General features: G+C 57.4%; 4 protein-coding genes across 5 annotated transcripts; all 4 read right to left on the bottom strand.

Moving 5' to 3' along the window:
• Positions 1-243: 243 nt before the first annotated feature.
• Positions 244-7451, bottom strand: LOC149861045 (protein S100-A8-like). 2 transcript variants are annotated; one of them, XM_090052244.1, is made up of 3 exons: positions 1828-7451; positions 1231-1404; positions 597-947 (listed from the first exon to the last, which is right to left on the bottom strand). In XM_090052244.1, exons 1-3 carry the CDS (start codon positions 1831-1833, stop codon positions 774-776), a joined length of 354 nt encoding a protein of 117 aa, XP_089908370.1. In that variant the 5' UTR covers positions 1834-7451; the 3' UTR covers positions 597-773. The 2 variants fall into 2 exon arrangements, with proteins under 2 accessions (XP_089908369.1, XP_089908370.1); XM_090052243.1 differs by having other exon boundaries at positions 244-947; positions 1231-7451.
• A 5084-nt stretch (positions 7452-12535) lies between these two features.
• Positions 12536-14927, bottom strand: S100A6 (S100 calcium binding protein A6). The gene is made up of 3 exons (XM_090052248.1): positions 14774-14927; positions 13761-13913; positions 12536-12758 (listed from the first exon to the last, which is right to left on the bottom strand). Exons 2-3 carry the CDS (start codon positions 13896-13898, stop codon positions 12615-12617), a joined length of 282 nt encoding a protein of 93 aa, XP_089908374.1. The 5' UTR covers positions 13899-13913; positions 14774-14927; the 3' UTR covers positions 12536-12614.
• A 480-nt stretch (positions 14928-15407) lies between these two features.
• S100A5 (S100 calcium binding protein A5) lies at positions 15408-15862 on the bottom strand. The gene is made up of 2 exons (XM_090052862.1): positions 15725-15862; positions 15408-15551 (listed from the first exon to the last, which is right to left on the bottom strand). The coding sequence occupies exons 1-2, from the start codon at positions 15860-15862 to the stop codon at positions 15408-15410; spliced, it is 282 nt and encodes a 93-aa protein (XP_089908988.1).
• Positions 15863-17803: 1941 nt separating this feature from the next.
• On the bottom strand, positions 17804-20366 carry S100A4 (S100 calcium binding protein A4). Its single transcript, XM_090051881.1, has 4 exons — positions 20210-20366; positions 19475-19585; positions 18413-18560; positions 17804-18083 (listed from the first exon to the last, which is right to left on the bottom strand). The coding sequence occupies exons 3-4, from the start codon at positions 18551-18553 to the stop codon at positions 17919-17921; spliced, it is 306 nt and encodes a 101-aa protein (XP_089908007.1). The 5' UTR covers positions 18554-18560; positions 19475-19585; positions 20210-20366; the 3' UTR covers positions 17804-17918.
• Between the last annotated feature and the right edge of the window lie 2172 nt (positions 20367-22538).

Raw genomic sequence — 22538 nt, 5'->3', positions numbered from 1 at the left:
CTGGCAGCCAGACAGGACAGGCCCAGTATGCCAGGCCAGGGAGAAATCGGCCCCTGGCAGCCGGAACGGCAGAACCCCCAAGGGCCCGATGACACCCCCAGAAGCTCACTGTTGTGGCGAGAGCAGTGTTGGACCCTGCTCCTGTCCTGGCAGGAAGCGCTGAGGGCTCAGGACCCCCAGTCTGAGCTGTCTGCATTGCAAAGAGCCCCCCTACACTGTGCCCTCTCTCAAGGAAGTAGAGCCCCCAGCAGGCAGGGCAGAAGGGCTGAGGCCTTGCAGTGGCCTTGCAACAGAAGGGCACTAGCCTGCCACATTTGATCCACCCCCTGCCCAAACCAGCCCGATTTTTCCAGGCTCTCTAGCTGCCCCACAGCCTCTGCAGTGTCTGAAGGATGACAAGAGCTGCTGACATGCCCATGTTTATCTAGCTGGACTTGGATGGTATCAGGAAAGGAACCCAGGAATTGCAAGTCTCCCAGACCAGGCAGTGGGTACCCTGAGCCGGCAAGGGGCACCACCTCCCATGCACAGCACCCTGCTATTGCTTTTCCAGGACACCTTGTGTATGAGGGAAACTCTGCAGTTCCCATCACCTGCAGACAGACAGGACGTACACACAGAAGTACTTTGGAAGGAGCATTTATTGCTACATGGTCAGTCCACAGAAGCAGTTTGGTTACATCAAGTTTTGTAGCTTGGACCTGAGAGGATCTAATTCATGGCAGCGGCTGTTGCCAGGGGTTTGCAGGGAGCACAGCCAGGTCAGGGCCACATCAAGCGTCGTGTGAGTGCCCATGTCCATGCCCAGGCTTATGCGAGGTGTTGTGCACGTCGATGGCCACGCTTGCCAGTGTGATCAGGAACTCGGTGAATTTGATACGGCCATCACGATTCACGTCAGCCTTTTTGAAGAGGATCTCTAGGTACTTTTCCTGGGTCACGTGGGGCTAGGAGGGGGAAGAGCAAGAGACAGGCTGCGTGAACCCATGAAGCTGCAGGCTGGCACTGCCTGCCCGACAGCCCCCTGGCTCCTCACGCACCGTCCCAGAGGCAGTGAGGAGCTAAATCCCTGGATTAGGGAGGGATTTTTCAATGCTCAAAAGCCACTTAGGGCCCCAGGGCATCAGGTGGGAGCCAGGGCCTGGCTAGGTGCCTGCCCCACCTTGCCGTGGGCACCTCCAAGCCCCAGCACTGCTGTACATTGAGCTGGCCCAGCCCAGACCCACTTACCGGCTTGGTGTGTTTCAGAAAGTCACTGGCTTGTTCTTTGAGCAGCTTCTTAAACTCGTCGTTCTGCAGGTAGTCATCCACGGGGTGCCGGAAGGCGTACTGGTGGTAGATGTTGACGATGCACTCCAGCTCCTTCTCCAGCTGGGTCTTTCGCTTGACCGATGTGGGGGAAACCTGGGAGCCGACAGAAAAATGCTTAAGGCTGAAATAAAAGGGACTAGAGGTGACTCCGTCCTGCCAACAATGTCCACCCACCCTGCGAAGGGACCCATTTCTGGTGCAACCGTGAAACAGAGGCACCTCGGTGCTGGGCACGATGCACGCACGGAGCAAGCAGCGCCTCCCACCCATCTCTCATCTGAGCAGGGAAGAGGCAGGAAGCATTTCATGCCCCCACAAGACACAGGCACGTTCTCAAGCTGCAGCATCATAACCTCGCCATGGTCCTGGGAGAGAGCAGGGGCCTGGTTCCCGACAGACCTGAAGGGCCCAGGCACCCTCCCCTCTCCCTGCAGCGCCGTGCACAGCGCAACTGCGAGAAAGCCAGATGCAAACACAGACAAATTAGCAACCACGGCTGCTTCTGGGCATACTTACTTCCATACTGAAGGCTGGGCAGGCTGCGGAGGACTGGCTCAGGAGGTGTGGTGCCTGCCGCACCAGCCAGGGGCTTTTTATACCCTCCCGGAGCTGCGAGTCTTGCTCACCGTGTGGCACAATCGGCTTTTCTTGGCGGCAACACGGGGTGGTTGCACAATGCTTTCGGCACTGGCACGCCCAGGTGTTGTTTTCTGGAACTCGTACAGAAACAGACAGCTCCAGGGATAATTAAGAGGCCTTGCTGGGGAGGTTGCTGGCTGAGTCTTGAGGAGCTGGCTTGGGGGACACCAGGAAGCGATGGTGGAGAGGGCTGCAGGATGGGCATTTGCAAACGCACCCAGTCCCCGGCCTGCAGCAGAAAACGAGTATTGCAGAGGGACACTGAGCTCCACGTCGGCAGGTGCCCAGCTGCTGTTGGAGTCTATGATGTTGAGTGAAAGTTTGGGAGAGAAAGAGAACAGGAGTCCTGAGCACAAAACAGGGACCAGACTGGGGAATGGGGCAAAAGAAGCAGCTTGCTCCTTTGGGATCCCAGAGCTCTGGCTTCTCCCACAGGGTCAGTCAATGGAGACAAGGGTGGGCTCCGTTCCTGAACGCCTGGTGCTGGTTGTGGATTCCTGATTCTCATGCATAGGCATGGAGTTGGGGCATGGGAACACGGGGCAGCAAAGGGCCCCTTGGTCCTTCCAGCCAGGCCTCGCATACACCAGCACCTGGGCAGCAATAGTGTGCCGAACAGGTCACACCCATAGGTCTGTCTGGTGCAGCTCATGGGTCCAGCTAGCTTTCCCCTGTCATACATAATGAGGGTTGGAAGAGACCTCAGGAGGTCACATCTAATCCAACTCTCTGCTCCAAGCAGGACCAGTCCCAACTGCATCATCCCAGTCAAGGCTTGTCCAGCTGGGCCTTAAAATCCTCCAAGGATGGAGACTCCACCACCTCTCTGAGAAGCCTATTCCAGTGCTTCACCACCATCCTAGTGAGAAAGTTTTTCTAATATCCAACCTCAACTTCCTATGCTGCAACTTGAGCCCATTGCTCCTTATTCTGTTGTCTGCCCCTACTAAGAACAGTCCAGCTCCATCATCTTTGGAGCCACCCCGCAGGTGAATAAATTGATGGATAAGTTTTTCACTACTCTACATACAGCAGCAATGGGCATTTAATAGATGAGAGCTAGACCACAGGGCTGTCCAGATGGACTGAGGGGGCTGCATGCAGATAGAGGCGACAGCCAGGTGCGTGCATAAATTTAATAGATTTCATAGACACTGGGGCTGGAAGGGGCCTCAGAAGATCATCGAGTCCAGCCTCCTGCTCCAGGGGCAGGAAGTCAGCTGGGGTCAAAGGATCCCAGCAAGATAGATGTCCACATTTTTGTTAAAAGAGTCCAAAGTAGGTGCTTGCACCTACTCCAGTTTGTTCCAGGCCTTTAGGGCTCAGACAGTAAAGTTTTTCCTTACGTCCAGCCTGAAACGGTCTTGGAGGAGTTTGTGATCATTTGACCTTATCATCCCTTGGGGTGCTCCGGTGAACAGGCATTCCCCTGGATCCTGATGCACACCCATTGTATACTTATAGGCAGTCACCAGGTCCCCCCTGAGCCTGCACTTCTCCAGGCTGAAGAGTCCCATGGCTCTCAGCCTCTCATCATAGGCCCTGTTCTCTTGACCTCTGATCATACACTTGGCTCTCCTCTGGACTCCTCAAGTGCTTGGCTCTCCTCAAGCTTCCCCACATCCTTCTTGAATTGTGGAGCCCAGAATTGGATGCAGTACTCCAGCTGCGGCCTCACCAGGGCCGAGTACGGTGGAAGAATGACATCCTGGGATTTGCTCGAGAAGCATCTATGGATGCAAGCCAGAATTTTGCTCGCTTTACCAGCTTCAACATCACATTGGTGGCTCATATTCATATTGTGGTCAATCATGACCTCCCAAGTCCCTTTCTTGCCCCACAACCAGGCTTGTCCCTGGTAGTATCCTCTCTGCTTTTGGCTTTGTCACCATCCGACAGGTGACCTATTGCACCTTCTGAGAGCAAGCCAAGGCCTTGCTTGCTAAGTCCTCATCCCCAGCTGGATGCAGGAACTCCTCAGGGTTTGGGGAAGGGTAAATCTCAGGCCATTAGTGCTGTCTTCAGGCCAGTCCCAGGTGGGGCACAGATAGCCCAGCTTTCCGGAAGAGCAACACCCAGCCCTCTTGCCTCAGGCCCTGCCCAATGTTGAGTAATGGCCTCTGTACCCCATAGGAATGACAAAATTACCAGGAAGGGCAAAGAAGTGCCCCACACCCTCCGCCTCCAGACAGCAGGGATTGTGCGGGGGAGTTTCACAGGCCAGAAGCGTTGCAGCTGCTCTGGCTTCAGCTGCCACTGCTCCGTGGGATGAAGGTGCCCACCTGGGTAGCTCCATGCCCAGCCTGCTTGGAGGCAGAGTGCCAGCTCCCTGGGTGATGATGGAGCATAGACAGAGGATAGCTGAGTCTCCCAGAGCAGGGTCTGAGGCTTTCTGGAAAAAGCCAAGGAAAATGATGCCCCAGCAAAAATCACCAGCCCATTATCAGCTGGTGCCCTGGCAGGGAAGGTCTCACCAGCCTCCCTCCATCAGCCAGGGGTGGCCCCACATGATGCCCTGAGTTACAGGATGAAGAAGCTGTGAAGGAGATGGGAGAGCACTCATCCTTGGTCTCCACTGCAGCAAGAGGAGGTTGAGGGGGGTCTGTAAAGTCATGGAGGGTGTGAACCAAGTGAAAAGGGACCTGTGATGCACTGAGTCCCAGACCACCGGAACCCCTGATGTGAGCAGGATCCGGGTTTGAAACACCCCAGGGAGGTATTTCTTGAGGCAGCGTGTCATTAACCTGTGGAACTCACTGCTGCGAGAGGCTGTCAAGGCGGAGTGCAGCCAAAGACAGGCACATTCATGGGTGACAGAGCCATTAAACTGAACAGCCAGGTATGGTTCAGCAGAATGGGAGTGGTGGGTAGGGGGTCTGCCAGGGGACGCAGCACTCTAGATAGACCCTGTTTACATACAGCCTCTGCTGTGATGTTCTGCTGATATCAGTGCCCTGCCCTATGACTGCCCATTCATGCCTGCTCCAGACCTGGCACCAAACCCCCAGGACGCAATTCCAGCATTGACCATGCAGAAGCATCTGCAGATCCTGCTCCATGTGGGAGCAGAGGGATTAGTCCCTGCTTCCTCATTCTCCCCACACCCTTTCCTAACCACAAAGCTCTGGCTCAGCTTTGCACTCCCTATCCCTCGAGCCAGGCCTTTCTCAACCGCTCTCCAAAGGCACGAAGCTGCCTTGCCCATGCAGACATGTCTGTGCTGGGTCCTCGCAATGTTGGTGGCATGTCCTGGCACTGTTCATTGTTTCCCTAACTGCTGCACACCCAGGATATGTTTAGGAATTAGGTCCTTGACTTTGCCTTGCTCCTGGCACCGCTGCCTCTCCCGGGACCAGCCCCCCCAGCTCCCTAGCTTGGCAGCCCCATGCATCCCTGTGGCCCAGCCTCTTCCAGCATCCTCCATGTATCCTAAACCCTGCGTAGCCTGCATGGAGGAAGCCAAAGGTACACTGATGGTTGCTGGCTCACAGCTGGCTCTTGCAGCTGCAGTGTTCCCTTACCACCCCACACACACACACACATACCCCACCCTACCCCCCACAACCATCCAAATCCTTCCAGGTGCTTTGTGGAAAGCAAGTGTGAAGGGAGTCCACCTGTGACCGTGCCAAAACTCTGCGTCAGGTGGAGACTTTACTGGCAGGACTTACTGTGGTTGCTACATCATCCTAGGCTGTTTCGTAGTACCAAAGTCTGATGCTGGTGCCAAGGGCCCTGACTGCTGTGAAGCCATTGCTGGATACCCTTGAGGTTCCCAAGCCCCATTCCTAATTCAGCACTAGCTTCACGGGGGCGAAGACCACTCTGCACAAATATCTTCAGTTGGCTTCCCTCAGTTTGAAGATCAAAGCACCTCCCCAAGTCCTCAACCCTTTCTGGCCGTCGTACACCCCTGACCCTGGTTTAATCCCCCAGACCTGCTGCCACATGTCCTTTCCACCCCAGTGGAAGAGGAGCCTTCACATGGGCAGGTAAATGCACACATGCCCCCTTCTCTGACACAGCCATTAGCCACCAACCTTCCTGTCCTGCTTGCTAGGTCCTGCTCCCTAGGTTTGAAGCCCAGGAGGGACCTGCTGCTCTGATCTGTCCCATGTGACAGGGGAAGGCCCTGAATTCATGGCTGAACAAGACTGCAGCTTCTTGCAAATCCACCATCAAAGGGGAAGCCATTGCAATGGTGAAGATGCCCATGCTAGCCGAGGCTAATAAAGGGCTCTCCGTTCTGCGCCTAGCAGCCCTCCTCTCTCTCTTTTGTCCATTATAGCCTAATCACAGCTCCTGCTACAATGGTGCTAACAGGCCTATTGGAACAACAAGGACAGGGCCTCAGGGATGGTATAAAGCTGCCAGCAACCATGCTGTAGACTTGGCCTTGAGTTCTCCCCTGCCGGGGCAGTGGTTCTCCATCTTTCCCAGGCAGCCGCCCCGCTCCCGGGCCCCCCACCCTACTTCTACTACAAGTCTGACTCTTCCAGCTGAGTTTCCATGTAACAGCTGCATCCCACCACCCATGTCAGTGCCCCTTGAGAGAGATGCGATTGTTTACCCTGTCACAGAAACACAGAAAATGTGAGCTGGGGGGGATCTCAGGAGGTCACATCTAGTCCAACCTCCCGCTCAAAGCAGGACCAGCCCCAATGACATCATCCCAGTGTGAGGAGCTAGCTGGTAGTGATTTGGCCGAGGGGTTTTGAAGGGGCAAAAAACGACTGGAGGGTTTGGGATTCCCTTTCCTCACCAATCAGGCCCCAAACACTCACCCTCCATGCCTCTGATTGGCCCCTTGGGCCACCAGGAGGGGGATAAAAGGGGCAGCACCAGCAAGGGACCACAAGGAAGAAGCTTGGAAGAGCTGGGGGAGGAGGGGCAGTAGTCCCAGAAGCATCTGAAGGAGCAGGACCTGCAGGCAGCAGTTGGACCCTCAGCAGCGCAGTGTGCAGCCTGCAGGAGAGGTCCCCGGAGGCTGCAGCCAGCAGGAGAGGCTCCCCAGCTCCAGCAAGGATCTGAGCAGTGACCTGAGAAGTTTCCAGCTCCTCCAATCAGAGGCCAGGCAGCTCCACGTGAGGCCGTGGCTCCAGGAAGGTCAAGACCCCTTGCAGGTTGGCATAATACCAGCATTAGTGGTTGTGTGGTAGAGTTTCTATCTGCCATGTGAGAGATTTGAGTTTGAGCCTGACTTGGGGTGAGTGAAGTAGCAGGGAGAAGTTTTTGTTGCAGTGGAAAGGGGTCATTGTATTTTTCCCCCTCCAGGTACCTAAGCCCTATATTTCTTGTTATTTGACATTTTGTATTTTGTGCCTTTTCTATTTCACCAACCAGTATTGTTCGTTCTGCTGTCTGTGTTTTATATTTTGTTAACCCCGTCTTTTGTCAATTGGATGAATATGTCTATGATTGTAAGTGTCTAACCTTTGTTGAATCCTGCCCCCTCGGGGTGTTGTAGTGTCCCCTGTATCCCCTGGTTTATGCCTGTTATGTTCCCAGTACTGTTCTCTCATTAAAAGGTATATGGTTAAGTCCTCATTGGTGATCTGACTCTGCTGTATAGGGGGAGGAGAGTCCCTACACCCCCCACAGCGCTTGTGCACCTGCTTTTATCCTTTCAATTAGAGAGGGGGTACCTCTTGGAATACCGCCCGGGTTACACCAGCTAAGGCTTTGTCTAGCCAGGTCTCTAAGGATGCAGCATCCGCAACCTCCCTGGGTAGCCTCTTCTGCTGCTTTACTACCCTTCTTGTGAAAAAGTTCTTCCTAATATCTAAGCTGGGTTCAATAAGGACACATGCCAAGTCCTGCACTTAGGGTGGAACAATCCCATGCAGATTGAGGGCAGTGATTCTTCCCCTCTATTTAGTACTGGTGAGGCCATATCTGGAGTCCTGTGTCCAGTTTTGGGCCCCCAGTATGAAAAGGAGGTGTACACGCTAGAGAGAGTCCAGTGGAGGGCGATGAAAATGGTTGAGGGGCTGAGGGACATGACTTGTGAGGAGAGGCTGAGGGAACTGGGTTTAATTAGTCTGCAGAAGACAGGGGGGATTGAATAGCAGCTTTCAGCTCCCTGCATGGCGGTTGCAAAGAGGATGGAGTTGGGCTGCTCTCAGTGGTGGCAGATGACAGAACAAGGAGCAATGGGCTCCAGTTGCAGACAGGGAAGTTGAGGTTAGATATTAGGAAAAACTCTAGGAGGGTGGTGAAGCACTGGAACAGGTTACTCAGAGAGGTGGTGGGATTCCCATCCTTGGAGGGTTTTAGGACCTGGCTAGATAAAGCCTTGGCTGGAATGGTGTAGTTGGGGCTGGTCCTGCTTGGAGCAGGGGCTTGGACTAGATGTGACCCCCTGAGGTCCCTTCCAGCCCTCTTTTTCTTTTTTCTACAGTTCTATAAACCTGCCTTGCTGCAAGTGGAGCCCATTGCTCCTTGTTCTGTCATCTGCCCCCACTGAGTACAGTAAATACTTCAAACCCATTGACCCAGGGAAGGTGCATTGGCTAGGAAGTGAACCCAGGACTCCTGCACGGACGGCAGGAATCTGTCACTGACCAACCAATACCTAAGACAGGTCCAAGGAGCAGCCTAGCTCATGGCATCTGCAAGGACCTCTTGGCTTGCTGCAGAGGCATGGGGTCCAGGGATACCAGAGTAGCATAAGCCTCTACACTGATACATGGAAACACTGGTAACTGTCATGTCAGGTCTGTGGGCGCATACACGGGGACCTTGTGACTGATACAGAGGGAAAATCCACCTGCAGAAGCCAATGGCCAATGGGTCAGGGTGTTGCCTGCAGTCACTTCCATCCCAGATGTCCTGGCTGTGAAATTCCTAATCAGAAGCAGGCGGCTGCCCAGGCAGGCGGCGATTCCAGGCCTCTTGGCTACAAACTCCCAGTTGCAATTGTGGTTCTTTGTGTGATAAGCTGGCTCCACCTTGCTGTATCAGTGAATAACTCAGAAGAAGCCACCAACTGATGCTCAAGCATTATTCCTGTGAACAGTATATTGCAGCGGTGCACTGGAGCTCTGTGAATTGAAACTCTTGGTAGAGGTGATGTATTGTATTAGACCAACTAGATAGCTGCAAAAAAAAATCTTTATTTGAAAGTCTTTGGGCACACATGCAAAGTGTGAAAGCTCTCAGGCATAGGAGAGTACAAAGATTGTAAAATTTCATCTAGGTGGAAATGAAATTCATATTCATATGGGGCTCTGTTCTTGGCACTGTACACCCCTAAGAAGAGACGGTCTCTCCCCTCAACTCAGCAAAGTTTCTTCCAAACTAGGGCAAGAGCAGGAGGGGGAAAAGGCATAAGACAGGAAAGGGTGTTTGCTAAGACCTGGGGCAGAGGCAGGAACCTGCAATCCCAGCCTGTTCCCTGCTTTCCTGGATCGCTCAATCTCCCTAACAAACAAAGAGGAAGGGCTGAGGCCTGTTTCCCAATTGACAGATCATGAACTTGGCAGCACTTGACCCCAAATGTCAAGTTCAGCTTCGTTTCCACATCAAAATGGCCATGTGAAGGATAAGGACTGCCGCCTCCTGGCCACGGAATGGAACTGCTCAGCCACGCTGGGATGTGATGAGAGATGCATGCACCAACCATAACTATTTGAGGAAGTCTAGTAAAAGACATTGGATTTACCCAAATAACCTTGTCTACCCATGTCCTTAGACCAACACTGCTACAATCCATCCTCCTGCACCAACCACAGGCAGCTCAGGCATCAGCCCTCCTCCCTCCTGCCATCACTGCCTCCTGCTTCGTCCAAGCATGCACAGTCCGCTGGTCGTTGTGAAAGCAGGGAAGCCTTAATGCACATACCAGGCTGTGGCACAACAGCCTGGACTGCCAGGAGGTTGGTGGTGACTCCCTCAGTGGCCAAAAGCAAAGAGCTCCCCTGCCGCCCCGGACAGGAGCTATCACCACAAAGACACAGCCTGACCCATGATGCAGGTGGGTTCTTCTGTGTTTCTGACTGGGGTTTGACCTCCCTGTGCCTACTGAGTGCATCTCTGGAGCTGAGAGCCAGGCTTGGCATGACACCTTTGGGGGTTTCCTGCAGCCTGTTCTCCTAAAAGCCCCCCAGCTTCTCTGCTCCTAGGTCCTCTGGCCCATCACCCTGCAGCGAGCTGGAAAGGGAACTGCTGGGCTTGGGATACTGCAGGGAGCATGTCTCTGGACCTTGCACCCCAGTCCCTGCCCCAGCCAAGCAGCAAAGCCAGAACCAAGGGTGTCTTGTACCCCCATACTGCCCACGGGACAGGTATACACATGGCTTCCACCACTGGGCAGGTTGGTCTCGGTCCCTCAGTACCCCCTGGTCCAGTTATGGCTCTTGTCTGAGCACCTCAGGTTGGCCAGCATCTTGGCTCCTATGTGTGCTCAGTGCCAGAACAGTGAGGGGCTGAGGTTTCATAGTTTCATAGTTTCTAGGGTCGGAAAGGACCTGAGCAGATCACTGAGTCCGACCCCCTGCCATGGCAGGAAAGAATACTGGGGTCAAATGACCCTGGCAAGGTGTTCATCCGGCCTCCTCTTAAACACCCCCAGGGTAGGAGCCTGCACCACTTCTCTCAGAAGTTGGTTCCAGATCCCAGCTGCCCTGACCGTGAAGTCGCGCCTCCTGATATCTAGCCTAAATCTACCCTCTGCCAGCTTGGGACCGTTATTCCTGGTCACTCCTGGCAGTGCTCGGGGGAACAGGGACTCCCCCAATGCCTGCTGATCCCGCCTGACTAGTTTATAACAGGCCACAAGATCCCCCCTCAGCCTTCTCTTGTGGAGGCTGAACAGGTTCAAGTCCCGTCGCCTCTCCTTGTAGGGCCTGCCCTGCTGCCCCCAATCATGCAAGTGGCCCACCTCTTGGACCCTCTCCAAGTTCTCCGCATCCCTCCTGAAGTGCAGTGCCAAGAACTGGACGCAGTACTGCAGCTGCAGCCTGACCAGTGCCGCATACAGAGGGAGGATCACCTCCCTGGACCTGCTCATGATGCACCTGTGGATGCATGACAAGGTGCGGTTGGCCTTCCTGACTGCATCCCCACACTGCCTGCCGGCTCATGTTCATCTTGGCATCAATGACGACTCCAAGATCCTTTTCTGCCTCTGCACCGATGAGAAGAGAGTTCCCCAGCCTGTAGGTATGGTGCTGTCCCAGGTGCATCACCTTGCACTTGTCTGTTGAATCCCATCCTATTCTAATCCCCCCCCACCCCTGTAACCTGCCTAGGTCCAATTGTAGCCTATTTCTCCCTTCTAACATGCCCACATCCCCCCACATCTTAGAGTCATCAGCAAATTTGAACAGGGTGCTTTTTACCCCCTCATCCAAGTCACTGATGAAGATGTTGAACAGTGCGGGCTCGAGGACCGAGCCCTGGGGACCCCACTGCCCACATCCCTCCAGGTCGAAAATGACCCATCCACCACCACTCTCTGGGTGCGGCCTTCCAGCCAGTTGGCAACACATCTGACTGTGTGGGCACTGACACCACAGTCCCCCAGTTTCTTAATGAGAATGGGGTGAGAGACTGTGTTGAAGGCCTTCCGAAAGTCCATAAACACTATGTCCCCTGCTACCCCTGCATCTAAGGATGTGGTGACCTGGTCGTAGAAGGCCACCAGGTTGGTCTGACAAGACCTGTCGCTAATGAACCCGTGTTGGTTGTCCCTAAGCATAATCTCCCCTGCTGGCCCCTCGTGGACATGTGCCAGAATAATTCTGTCAAAAAGCTTACCCAGGATTGAGGTAAGACTAACTGGCCTATAGTTTCCTGGGTCCTCCTTCCTCCCCTTTTTGAAGATGGGAACCACATTGGCCCTCTTCCAGTCCTCTGGCACCACACCAGAGCACCACGAGTGCTCATAAAGCCGTGCCAGGAGTCCCACAGTGACCTCAGCCAATTCCCTCAGCATTCAGGTGTGGAGATCATCCGGACCGGCTGACTTGAATACATCCTGTCCCTCCAGAAATTCCCTAACTAGTTCCTCACTAACCCTTGGCCTAGGTGCGCCTCCCCTGGGGTCTGAGGGGGGCTGTTCTGGTCCTTGATCAGGAAAATGGAGGCAAAGAAATTGTTAAATATGTTGGCTTTGTCATCTGGTGTGATGACCAAATTTCCTTCCGTGTCCTGCAGGGGCCCCACATTACCCAGAACCTTCTTTTTGCCTCCTATTTTATTTAAAAAAGGACTTCTTGTTGTCCTTGATCCAGGAAACTAGTCCCAGTTCAGTCTCCACCGAGATGAGCTAAGCCCCTCGGCCCCGGGATGACATGCATCTCTCCAGACCCTGGGGGCATCAGGCTGTAGGGACCTGAGCCCAAGCTGCCTCCAGCAGTGCCGCAGCTTGGGGCTCTGTGTGCATTGACCCTGGGCCCCCGTGCATTGACCCTGCTCCATGTGCACTGACCCTGCCACAACCCCGAGTCATCCCGATGTCCCAGCATGCAGCACGGCCTCCCTCCATGCCCCATCCTGTCTGCTTCAGCCGTGACGTGCCCAGCAGATTCCCAGCGGGCACTTGCTCTTGGAAGGCGACAGAAAGGAGACGGAGCCCAAGGCAAAACATTACAAAAAAGCATTTATTTTCCAGATTGGTGCCCAAGGCAGGCCCCTCCAGGTTGCCCCATCCCCAGCCGTGGCTACTGCTTGCACTTGACCAGCTCGTCATGGTAGACCATTGCCAGGGCTGCCAAGAAGGTGACGTACTCCTGGAAGTTCACCTCCTGGTCCTTGTTGCGATCCAGGTCGGCCATGAGCCCGGCGATCTCAGCCTCCTTCAGTTTCTGGAGCAAGGAGAAAGCGTTAGGTGTGTTAACGTGTTCAGTGTGTGACCCTCGACAGGCATCGGCTGGCCTCACCCTCCAAAATGCAGAACCTGGTGAGCACCGCTAAAGGACTCACACTCCCTTTAAAAGGATGGGGCCCTCATTGCTATACTCTCCGTGGGAGCAGCTGAGAAGCTGGGCTTCAAAAGAAACCCAAAACATGCAACTCAGGCTCCCCACCACGCTCCTGTGGAGTACAGGAATGAGGGGACTCTCCCTTTAAAGGGTGTGTGAGCTCTCTTGCCCAAAAAGCTTGCAAAGCACAATTTTTTCCAATTATCTAGTTAATCTAATAAAAAATATCACATCTACCGGAAGAACCGTTGCCTGCCTGAGCCCTCTGGTGGCACTCACTCAGTCCTGCACTGGAGCAGTGCTGCACGCGTCCTGGGGTTGCTAAGCCAGGCCATTAGTCACCACGCGGATTCTTTGCATTGCTGTCCTCTGTGTCATGAATAGGTGTGGCAGCCCGCCGCTGAATGAGGAGTGGGCCCGCCGTTCTGGCCTCGCACAGGCATGCACACCTTCAGACAGGCATGCACATACATGCATGCACACGGCTGCACACACAACCTCCTGATCCAGACACTGATAACCCCGGGGGGAGCCTCTGCTGGGTAGATTCTCCAGCTGGGCCATGAGCCAGGGCGGTTGGGACAGTGCCAAATCCCCAAATCCTACTGCCCCCCATCCACCCCCACCCCCCAAAAGTGCAATGCCAAGCTGTTGGCATTGGAGCTTTGGGAAAGCAGGGTTCCTTCCCAGCTCTGCTACTGACTTCCTAGGTGACCTTGGGCAGGTCCCCTTGCCTCCCTCCCGTCTCTGCCCTCCTCCAGGCCAGGGCCATCTGCGCTTAGCACCAGCGGGGGCTGATGCGGGCCCAGGTGACTGGGCCTCTGCAGGTGCCAGGCTTTGGCCCCCGGGACACTACCACACTCTGCTGCCCCCAGTCCCACTCACCGGGCCAAGGGCGAGCTCCTTCTGGATGAGTTCCTTCAGCTCCTTCTTGTTCAGTGTGTTCTTATCGCCTTCCTTCCCTGAGTACTTGTGGAAGACATATATCAAGGCCCCGATGGCCTGGTCCAGGGTGCACGCCATGGCTGCGGGGTGGATCTGGGTTGGGGCAGAGATGCCTGTGAGCCGCAGCAGGGGCCAGGGGGGCTGGAGATGGGATGGAGCAAGGATGGGAAGACCGCACGGGTGCCCACAGCTCTCTGGCATGGCTGGTCCAGGGATACCCAGGGGCTGCTGTGCAACCTTGATGCTCCCAGGAAAAGCAGGGGGGGCAGGGCTCCAAGACACCCTGGGGATGGGCACGGGGAAAGGGCAGGAAAGAAGGGGTAGGGCCTGGCTCTGAGCAGAGATCCAGGGAGTGCCACATGGATCCCAAACCAGGGCACCCTGACTGGCCGCAGGCCTTTGCGAACCCCGGGGAAGGGAGCAAGGCAGGGTGGAGGCACTGGGGAGTGGGACAGGCAGACCCGCCGTTCCCCCCCCCAGTTGCTCTCAGGCTTAGTGGGGCCCAGGCATGAAGCACAGGGCAGCACAGAGGCCAAACCCTGAACCCTGGAGCTCCAGGTTGAGAGACAGCCGGAGCCAGTGCCTTCTCGCCCGCTGCCACGGGGTGTCAGCCGAGACCTACCAGGACAGCCACCATCTCGGCTGTTGTGTAAGGAGCCACACCCCATACTGGGGTCCCCAGTAGCAGTTCCCCCACATCGCCCAGGCACCCCCCCCCAAGGTTTTTGAGACCCTGCTGCCCCCAGAAGCACTGTCTGTGCCTGGGAAACCCAGGTATAAAGCTCCCACGGGCAGTGGGGGCTGCTAGGGGACCCTGCAAACCCAGCTGGAGAGAGCAGGGGGGGACGGAGGTAGAGAAAGGGAGTGGGACATGGGCACAGCTGGAAGAGGGTGCAGGCACAGCTGGCAGGGCAATGGCAGCAGTCTGGAGGAAAGGGAAAGCACCAACTTACCAAATGCACTGGAGAGAGAGAAGTGAGGAGAGGAGAGGAGAGCGTGGGATGAGGCTCCAGGCAGCAGGCAGCCTTTATAGATGGGGCTGGATGCCCCCCCCACCTCCCAGGATGCTGGGGAAGCCCTGCCCCTCTGCACAAGCCCTGCCCCTACTGCCCCGGACACTACCCAGCGCCATGGACCCTGCCCCACCACACCCAGCCCCCCACCACAGACCGGCCCCGTGCCAACTGGGCTCTGGGGCAGGGCGGAAGTGGGTCCCCATGGTGACACATGTGGGAGAGACGTCCCCAGGCCATGAGCTAGTGCTGCCACAGAGCCCCTGACCAACCTGTAGCAGCAGGGCCCCAGGAGTCTTTGCAGGGGCTGCCTCACGTGCCCACCCCCACCCATGCATCATCTCATGGAGCCTGAGCATCACAGGGCAGGGGTATCACCACTTGCCCTATCTGCCCCTCCCCTGCATGGGGGTTTCCTCCATATCCCTCCCCATGGCTCGGAGCCAGAAGCAGGCTGGAAAGGGACCAGAGTGGAAAAAACAACCTCAGGCGAGCAAGCAGCAAGCGGAAAGCTCTTTATTGAAGGCAGCTGCACTGCAGCCCGGGCCAAAGGCCCCAGGCGCGGGGGGCTCCGCTACTTGCCGTCCTGGTGGAAGAAATCGTTGTAGGCCATGCACAGGGCGGACAAGAAGGCCGAGTACTCCTTGAAGTCTATCTCGTCATCGCTGTTCTTGTCCAGGGTCTTCATCAGCTCGTCGATGTTGCGCTCCTTCATTTTCTGCAGAGCGAGGCCCAACCGGTCACATGCAGCCCCTGGGCTCATGCCAGGGGTAGGGAAACCCAGGGGGGTACGGTGGGTATAGCAGGGACGACTTCACCCTGCAGGGTGGGAAGGCCCCGATCCAGGACAGAGAGGGGCACACCCACTGCAGCCCCTCACCCAGCTCTCACCTGGCCCAGCCCCAGCTCGTTCTTCACCAGCGCCTTCAGCTCCCCCCGGCTCAAGGTGAACTTGTTGCCCTCTTTCCCCGAGTACTTGTGGAAGGTGAGGACCAGGGTGGCCAGGGCTTTCTCCAGGGGGGTCTCCATGCCACCTGCAAGGGAGAAGGGGATGCGGGGGGCAGAAGCATGACACCGGGGTGAAGGCCCTTGGGGCTGCTCAGCTCAGGGAAAGCAGCAGGATGCGGGCCATGGGGAATAAAGCCTAGAGAGACTGGGGTACATGACCAAGGTCATTGAGGGGGCAGTGGCAGGGCAGGGGATTGCACTCAGCTCCCCGCCTTCTATCCAATCTCTGGACAGCAGTAGAGGTTTTGCAGGGCCAGGCCCCCCACCCCCTCCAGCACAGCCATTGTGTGCGCAGCCCCTTGTACCGCAGCCCTTAGCATCAGTGGGTGCTTACAGCAATGGGCTCTCCTGGCCCAGCCCATCAAAGCCCAGGCCCATGCCCCTGAAAGCCTCCGCGTGGGTCTTTCACCATTAGCAACCCTGGTGAGCAAACAGCAGATGCCCAACTGTTGCAGGGTGTGGCTCCACTGCCCTGGGGCACCTACTCACTCACACCCGGACCAGGTGGGTCCTATTGATGAGGCTTTTCAAAGAGGCTTAGGAGAAATTAGGTGCCTTTCTGCACCTGGGCTCCTCCCCTGAACAGCCCTTGCCCCAGCTCAGTGGGACAAAAGAACCACAGCTCTCCCCCGCCCCAGGGGCCTGCCCTGCAAGGCTGGGGACACAGGAAAGGAGCCTCCAGGGTGCAGGGGGAGGTGGAATTAATCCCATACCCAAGGCCCGGGCACCACAAGCCACTGGGCATTGGGGACCCTGAATAGGTGGGGTAGGAAAGGCACAGCTGCCCCATCTGCCCAGGACCCCCTGGGTCATGCAGTTACCATCCTGCCAGACCAGCAGCCCCACGCAGAAGCATTAGAGCCAGCAGCTGCTGCACATCTGGAGAGGGCAGGACAGAGAAGTCCCCAAGCCAGCCTATCCCCCCATCTCACCAGCCCAGCTGATGGCATCAAAACCCCCGACCTACCGAGGAGGAAATCACGGGTGCAGAGAGCCCAGGGCAGGGCAGGCACCTCCTCTTATACTCTCCTGGCTCAGGTGCCAATGGAAAGTGGATGCAGTTGCCAGGATCCCAGCTCCCTGGGGTCACTGCCTGCCCATGCTTGTGGGGTGCCACCGGGACACAGCCTTGGAGCCAGATGGCCCCTGTGCCCACTGCCCGGGGCAGCCTGGGATTACCCCTCAGCTCACAGCTCCCTCAGAGAAAATCCAGAGCAGAACCCAGCCCCATGCAGAGGGGATGGGAGGGAAGGGGACAGCTGGGGCATGGTATAGAGGATGTTCCCAAGGACATTGCCGGCTCCATGGCAGTGCCAGCTCCTGGCACTAGGGATTTCAGCAAGCAGGATGCTCCACAGGGGCAAGGCCCTGTTGCTTAGCAGTGCCCAGCTGGGGAGATACAGAGCCCGAGGCAGGGGGTGGACAGCAAGGGCCCAGGACAGGTGCCCAGCAAGAGCCAGGGGTCTGCTGGGACTGTCCAAGACCCGCCATGCAGCAACCATGGCTCCATTCAGTAGAGTTGAACACAGGCACTGCCACCTCCCTGTGGGTGACCCTGCGGCCATGCAGCCAGCTGCCCTGGAGGGCTGTGGCCCAGCCCCTCACTCTGGCCTTGGGACCCCACGGTCACTGAGCTGGGGGGAAGGGGATGCAACAGGCTCTGGCTCTGCAATAAACTCACCCAGGTAGGAAAGGACCTGGGTCTTATGGGGTCAATAGCCAAGATGGAGCCCCCTGGAGTGGGGTACAGCCTATGAGGAGCTCCCCTTGCTGCCAGCATCCCGGAGCTGGAAGGAGCAAAGCCCCCAACCCCAGTCTGCTGCACTTTTCCCTGTGCCTGGATTGGACCCCTGCTCCTTTGGGCAAAGCTGGCAGAAACCCTTGAAGACCCCACAGGGACCCCTACAACTCCATGTGCAACAAAGTCCGGAAATCGGTCACACAGCCGAAGACACACACGGGACAATCTGGAAGTGACTTTATTGTACAGGCTCTCGACGGGCTCTTGAGGCAGTTGTGGGCAATGCAGTGGGGGTCCCAGGAGGGGCCCGCGCAGGACAGCCCAGGCCCAGGACGATCACTTCCTCCGCGGCATCTTGTCAGGGCAGCCCTCAAAGATGTCGTTGCACATCATGGCGGCGCAGGCCAGGAAGGTGGCATACTCCTGGAAGTCCACCTCGTTGTCGCGGTTGCTATCCAGGTTGCTCAGCATCTTTTGGAAGCTGGCATCTTCCGTCTTCTTCTGCCAGGGGGAGGGAGGTGGGAGCGGGGTTCAGCCTGGCCCAGAAATGCTCTGCACCCCTCCTGCAGCTCAGAGCATCATCCACCTCCCTCCACCCCATCGTCCGTGTGTGCCCGCCCCAGGCAGAACTGTTTGGGACAGGATGTGGGCATCTCCTGCCCCCTCCCCTCTCCAAAGGGGCAGAATAGATTTTTCTGAGAAGGGTCCAAGCAGGGACCGAGCCCCCTCTGCAAGAGGCCACTGGACCCCTTCACAGGGGCAGACAGGGCTCCTGTGCCAGGGTCCCAGCACCACCCCCAGCACCTGGGGGTCCCAGTCCCCCCACTCACACTAATGAAGCTGGGCAACTCCTTCAGCATCAGGTCCTTGAGCTCAGCCTTGTTGAGCTTCAACTTGTCACCTTCCTTCCCTGAGTACTTGTGGAAGGTGGAGACAATCACTTGCAGCGCCTGCTCCAGGGGATGCGCCATGGCGGGTCTGGGAGATAGAGATGTGGGGAGGGCGCCGCTTAGAGCATGGCCCGAAGCAGAGAGCTCCCTACCAAGCCGGGACCAGCTGGCCCAGGGGTTAAGTAGATTTGAATACATTTGGGTGCCTTTGCATAGGAGGAGCACAGGCAAGGTACTCGGGTCCTGTCTTTTGTGGCGTGCCCAGCTCTCCCAGCATCCCCGCCAAGCCCTCCAGTCACGGCCCCTTCACCCAGGCCCAGGGGACCAGTGCTAAGTGCCTATAGCCTAGCCCTGCCCTGCACCCCCAGAGGGAGGGCCCCCACCTGCTAATTGCACCAAGGCAGGAGGATGTGTCACCGTTTCCTACCCGCTCCCAAGCCTCCCCTGAGGTCATGTTGGCAGCACAGATGGGCGTTGGCAGCCAGTGCCAACTACAATGACAGCCCAGGGGCTGGAGGCTTAGAAGGAGCACAGCTGGGGGAACTGAGCAATGACAGCCTAGGGGCTGAGGGCTTAGCAGGAGAATGGCTGTGGGGGGCAGGCAATGACAGCCTGGGGGCTAGGGGGATAAGGGGAATACAATGGGGGGTGCAAGTCATGCAGCCCCAGGCAGGCTGCTGCACAAGCCCAGACTCCAGAGGAGGTGTCACCCTTCGCATGGGTCCAGGGAAGCCCTTTGCAGCCATGGCTCTGTCAAAGCAGAGCCCCAGACCTCCCGCTAACCCCAAAACGGCCTGGATGCAGAGGGCAGCTCCAAGACCCAGGCCAAGTGGGGAACCCACGGCTGCCTCCACCACCCCAGCTCGGGACCATCTGCATCTGCTGCAGCAAAGGCAGCGCCCCCTTCTCCCAAACTGCAGGGCTGGCCATGTCCCCAGCCCCCCCACGCACAAACCACAGGCAGCTGAAGCCCCAAGTATCTCAATAAAACAAACCACTTACCAAGGCAGTCAGGCAGGAAACAGGCTGACAGATGCTGGCCAGACAAGCGGCTGAGCAAAAACCCTCAGTATTTATAGCCAGCGAACATGACTGGGGACACCCCCTCCAGCTCTGGAAATTAAAGCAAGGCCAATGAGCGGAGAAGCACCCAAACATCCTGGCAGGCATTGGCTACGATGGGCTGGGGAGCCCTGGGTCCCGCGTCCTGCCCTCCCCTTGGGCCCAATTTTGGGCAGAGAAGAATGGGCGGATGCAGCCACCGCCCTGCTGGGTATGAGGGGCACCAGCTGGCACCGGGCCATGGGGTGTATCGGCAGGGGAGGGAGAGGAACAGCCTGGACAAGAGCAGGAAACAAAATTAGGGATGAACTGGGGGAGTCAGAGCTTAATGAGTCTTTGCAATCCCTGGTGGGAGAGAGGTGGGGGTGTGAGATGGGGGATGGATGAGCATGGGGTAGATGAACACATGCATGGGCATGACGGGACAAGGTGGCGTAAGATGGCTGCTCAGGTGAGCCAATGGCCATCATCCGAGATCTTACCCCTCTCTGTCTAAAGCACCCCAAATCAGATAAACCCACCATGTGTCCAGGTGGCTCCAGTACACATCCATACCCCTGCCCCCCACCTCCCCTGCCCTTTGCCCCGAGATGCTCCAGGGAGAAACGGCCCAGGATCCATGAAACAGTGATAAGGGCCTCATCAAGCCAAGGCATCTATTCACGCGTCGCCTACCCTGGTCACGCAGGAGAGGAAACCCTAGGACAGCTCAATCACAGCTGCATGGGAAATGCCTGCCCTGCCCTGCAATGGCCCGATCCTGGACAGGCATTTGCTCCGAGGGTTAATCCCAGCTAGCATGAAGCAATGGGAAGCGTCCGCAGCTCCATGACGCATACTGCCCGAGCTGCTGTTCTGGGGGGTTTTTCATTTTTTTTAACTGAAATTGGAGGCAGCTGCCTCGCGTTTCATAACAGCGGGAGGGCGGTGCCGCTGAGTTGTGTAACCAGATGCTGGTCTGGCCTGGGCTGTATTCTTCCACTGAGCATCGCAGGCCCCACAGTCCCGGTCACGTGCCAGAGCATCCCCCTGAGCTGGGTGGACCAGGCTGTGGGGGTTGGAGCAGGGGATACAGGCTCGATGCCCTGCCAAAGGCTCCAGCAGCCTGGGGAAGTCACATCCCTGCAGCAGGGAAGTCCTCACAGCAAGCCCCACCCCACCTCCTGTACCACAGGGACCACGAGGTCTTGCCCGCCCAGGTCTGTCTTTGCCATTAGCCCCATAGGCAGGTCTCTGGGGTCAAACCCTGATGGTGTCCACACAGGCCCAGCATGACTTTGATCTGCATCCTTCTTCCTGCAACGTGGCCAGCTCAGAGCATAGGTGCAAGCCGGGATGGGGCGAAGCCATGATGCTTGGATATGCCCAGGGTGGATCGGAGGCCACGGGGCAAACTGCAGGCATGAAAGCAAAGGTGCTGCAACCTGGAGGCATCTCCCAGCACCCTGGCATCCTTGAAGCCTGGGTCAAGACAAGCTCTAGAGCCAGGGGCAGGCAGGATCTTCCAGCAGACAGGGCTGGGAATGGGCCCAGAGCTGTACCAAGCTGGCTACTTATCCCCCCACCCCGAGCTCTGCAGGGCTAGCAGGGAAAGAGTTGGCTCCAGGCCTGATTACCCCAGGCACAGGGCTTGGTTGGCATGGAGCTGGCTGCTAAGCTAGCCCAGAGCCAGGACTCTGCACAGCTCAGCCCTTCTGCCAGAGGGGCCATGCAAAGCCTCTGCTGCCAGGGAGGGAAGAGGCCTGGACCCTACATGAGATAGGAGGCCCTCACCCATCCCAGACATGCCCGATGCTGGAGCGTCTTGGGGGGTGCCAGGCTCTGCACCCCAGCCCCCCTGTTCCAAGAAGGAGAGTGCAGAGCGCTCCCAGCTGCCACTGCCCTGGGAAGGGACCCAAGACCCATAGGGCAGGGCAGGCCAGATGCTCTCCCCCAGTCACACCTGGGCTGGCTTGGTCTTAATGGGTTCAACCTGTGTAGAGGAGGTGGCAGGCCGTGCTGCCTCCTGGAACAGCCCCGCTCAGCCCCACGCAGGCTATGACTCACATGGAGCTGAGGAGGGAGGTTTCGAGGTGGGGGAAAGTCCTGCTGCTCCCGGCTGGAAGAGAGTGGGAGGAGGGTGCGGAGCTGGGCCAAGGCCTTGTGGGTGCAGGGAGCTGAGCTGCGAGGGCCCAGGGGTTGCTCAGAGGCAAAAGGGACCAGACCCCCAACCTCCCTGGGAGGGGTCTGGGGGCACACAGCTGAGAAGGCAGTGCCCAACACCGTGCCATGGGGCTGGGGTCAGTGTCACCACCTCCCAGCTGGGGACTCCAGGTCCCGGCAGTAGTGCTGGTGGGCAGTGGGGATCCTGTTGTGTGCTAGCTCGAGGGTCCCTATCCCCCAGCTCACCCATGCAGGGGTCCTCCCAGCTCATACCCTGCACAGCTGGAGGGGGCTCTGCACAGCTGGCTCCAGCCGGGCAGGTCCCAACACCCCCCAGGCAGCTGCAAACCCTGACATGCAATTAAATAAAAGCTGTGTGGCTGGGGATGCCGCCATGCAGAAGGGAAGTGAGCAGCAGGGCCGGGGTGGGGGGGAGCAAGCAGCTGCTTCTCACTGTGCAGCCAGGCCTGTGGAGACCTGAATGTCGATGCGAATGCAGCCCCATTCTGCCTGGGGACCATGGCTCAGCCCACCCTGCGCCCCAGCACACGAGGTCCCAGGAGCAAGCCTGGTCTCATCCAGCTGGCAGCACCGAGGACGCGCTTTCCCACATCCTGCCAGAGTGGGGGGGCAGCGGTGGCAGGTCGCAGCACAATGGGGCAGGGGTCTGAGCCCCTGGGGCTGCCCAAGGGGGGTCTCTCCAAGCCCCTAGTAGCGCCAGGGGTCCTCATTGCCGGCCCCTTCTCAAACAGCCCAGAGCTGCCCAGAGCTGGGCCATGGCCACCTGCCCGTGTCAGGGTACATGGGGGCGGGGGGTACTGGTGCAAAGCATGGGGTGGGAGAACAGCCCATGAGCCCAGCA

This window comes from Crocodylus siamensis, chromosome 6 (assembly GCF_052110815.1).
Source record: "Crocodylus siamensis isolate JL-2025a chromosome 6, ASM5211081v1, whole genome shotgun sequence".
NCBI lineage: Eukaryota > Metazoa > Chordata > Crocodylia > Crocodylidae > Crocodylus > Crocodylus siamensis.
This window is presented reverse-complemented; position numbering and strand designations above follow the sequence as displayed.

Bases quoted from the DNA above. Each gene is read 5' to 3' on its own strand.
- LOC149861045 (XM_090052243.1), bottom strand. From the start codon at position 1,581: ATGGGTGGGAGGCGCTGCTTGCTCCGTGCGTGCATCGTGCCCAGCACC. The intron at 948-1,230 runs GTAAGTGGGTCT...TCCCCCTCCTAG, and splicing joins TTCTGAAACACACCAAGCCG to CCCCACGTGACCCAGGAAAA.
- S100A6 (XM_090052248.1), bottom strand. From the start codon at position 13,898: ATGGCGTGCACCCTGGACCAGGCCATCGGGGCCTTGATATATGTCTTC. The intron at 12,759-13,760 runs GTGAGTGGGACT...TCCTTGCTCCAG, and splicing joins AGGAGCTCGCCCTTGGCCCG to AAACTGAAGGAGGCTGAGAT.
- S100A5 (XM_090052862.1), bottom strand. From the start codon at position 15,862: ATGGAGACCCCCCTGGAGAAAGCCCTGGCCACCCTGGTCCTCACCTTC. The intron at 15,552-15,724 runs GTGAGAGCTGGG...CTCGCTCTGCAG, and splicing joins ACGAGCTGGGGCTGGGCCAG to AAAATGAAGGAGCGCAACAT.
- S100A4 (XM_090051881.1), bottom strand. From the start codon at position 18,553: ATGGCGCATCCCCTGGAGCAGGCGCTGCAAGTGATTGTCTCCACCTTC. The intron at 18,084-18,412 runs GTGAGTGGGGGG...TCCCCCTGGCAG, and splicing joins AGTTGCCCAGCTTCATTAGT to AAGAAGACGGAAGATGCCAG.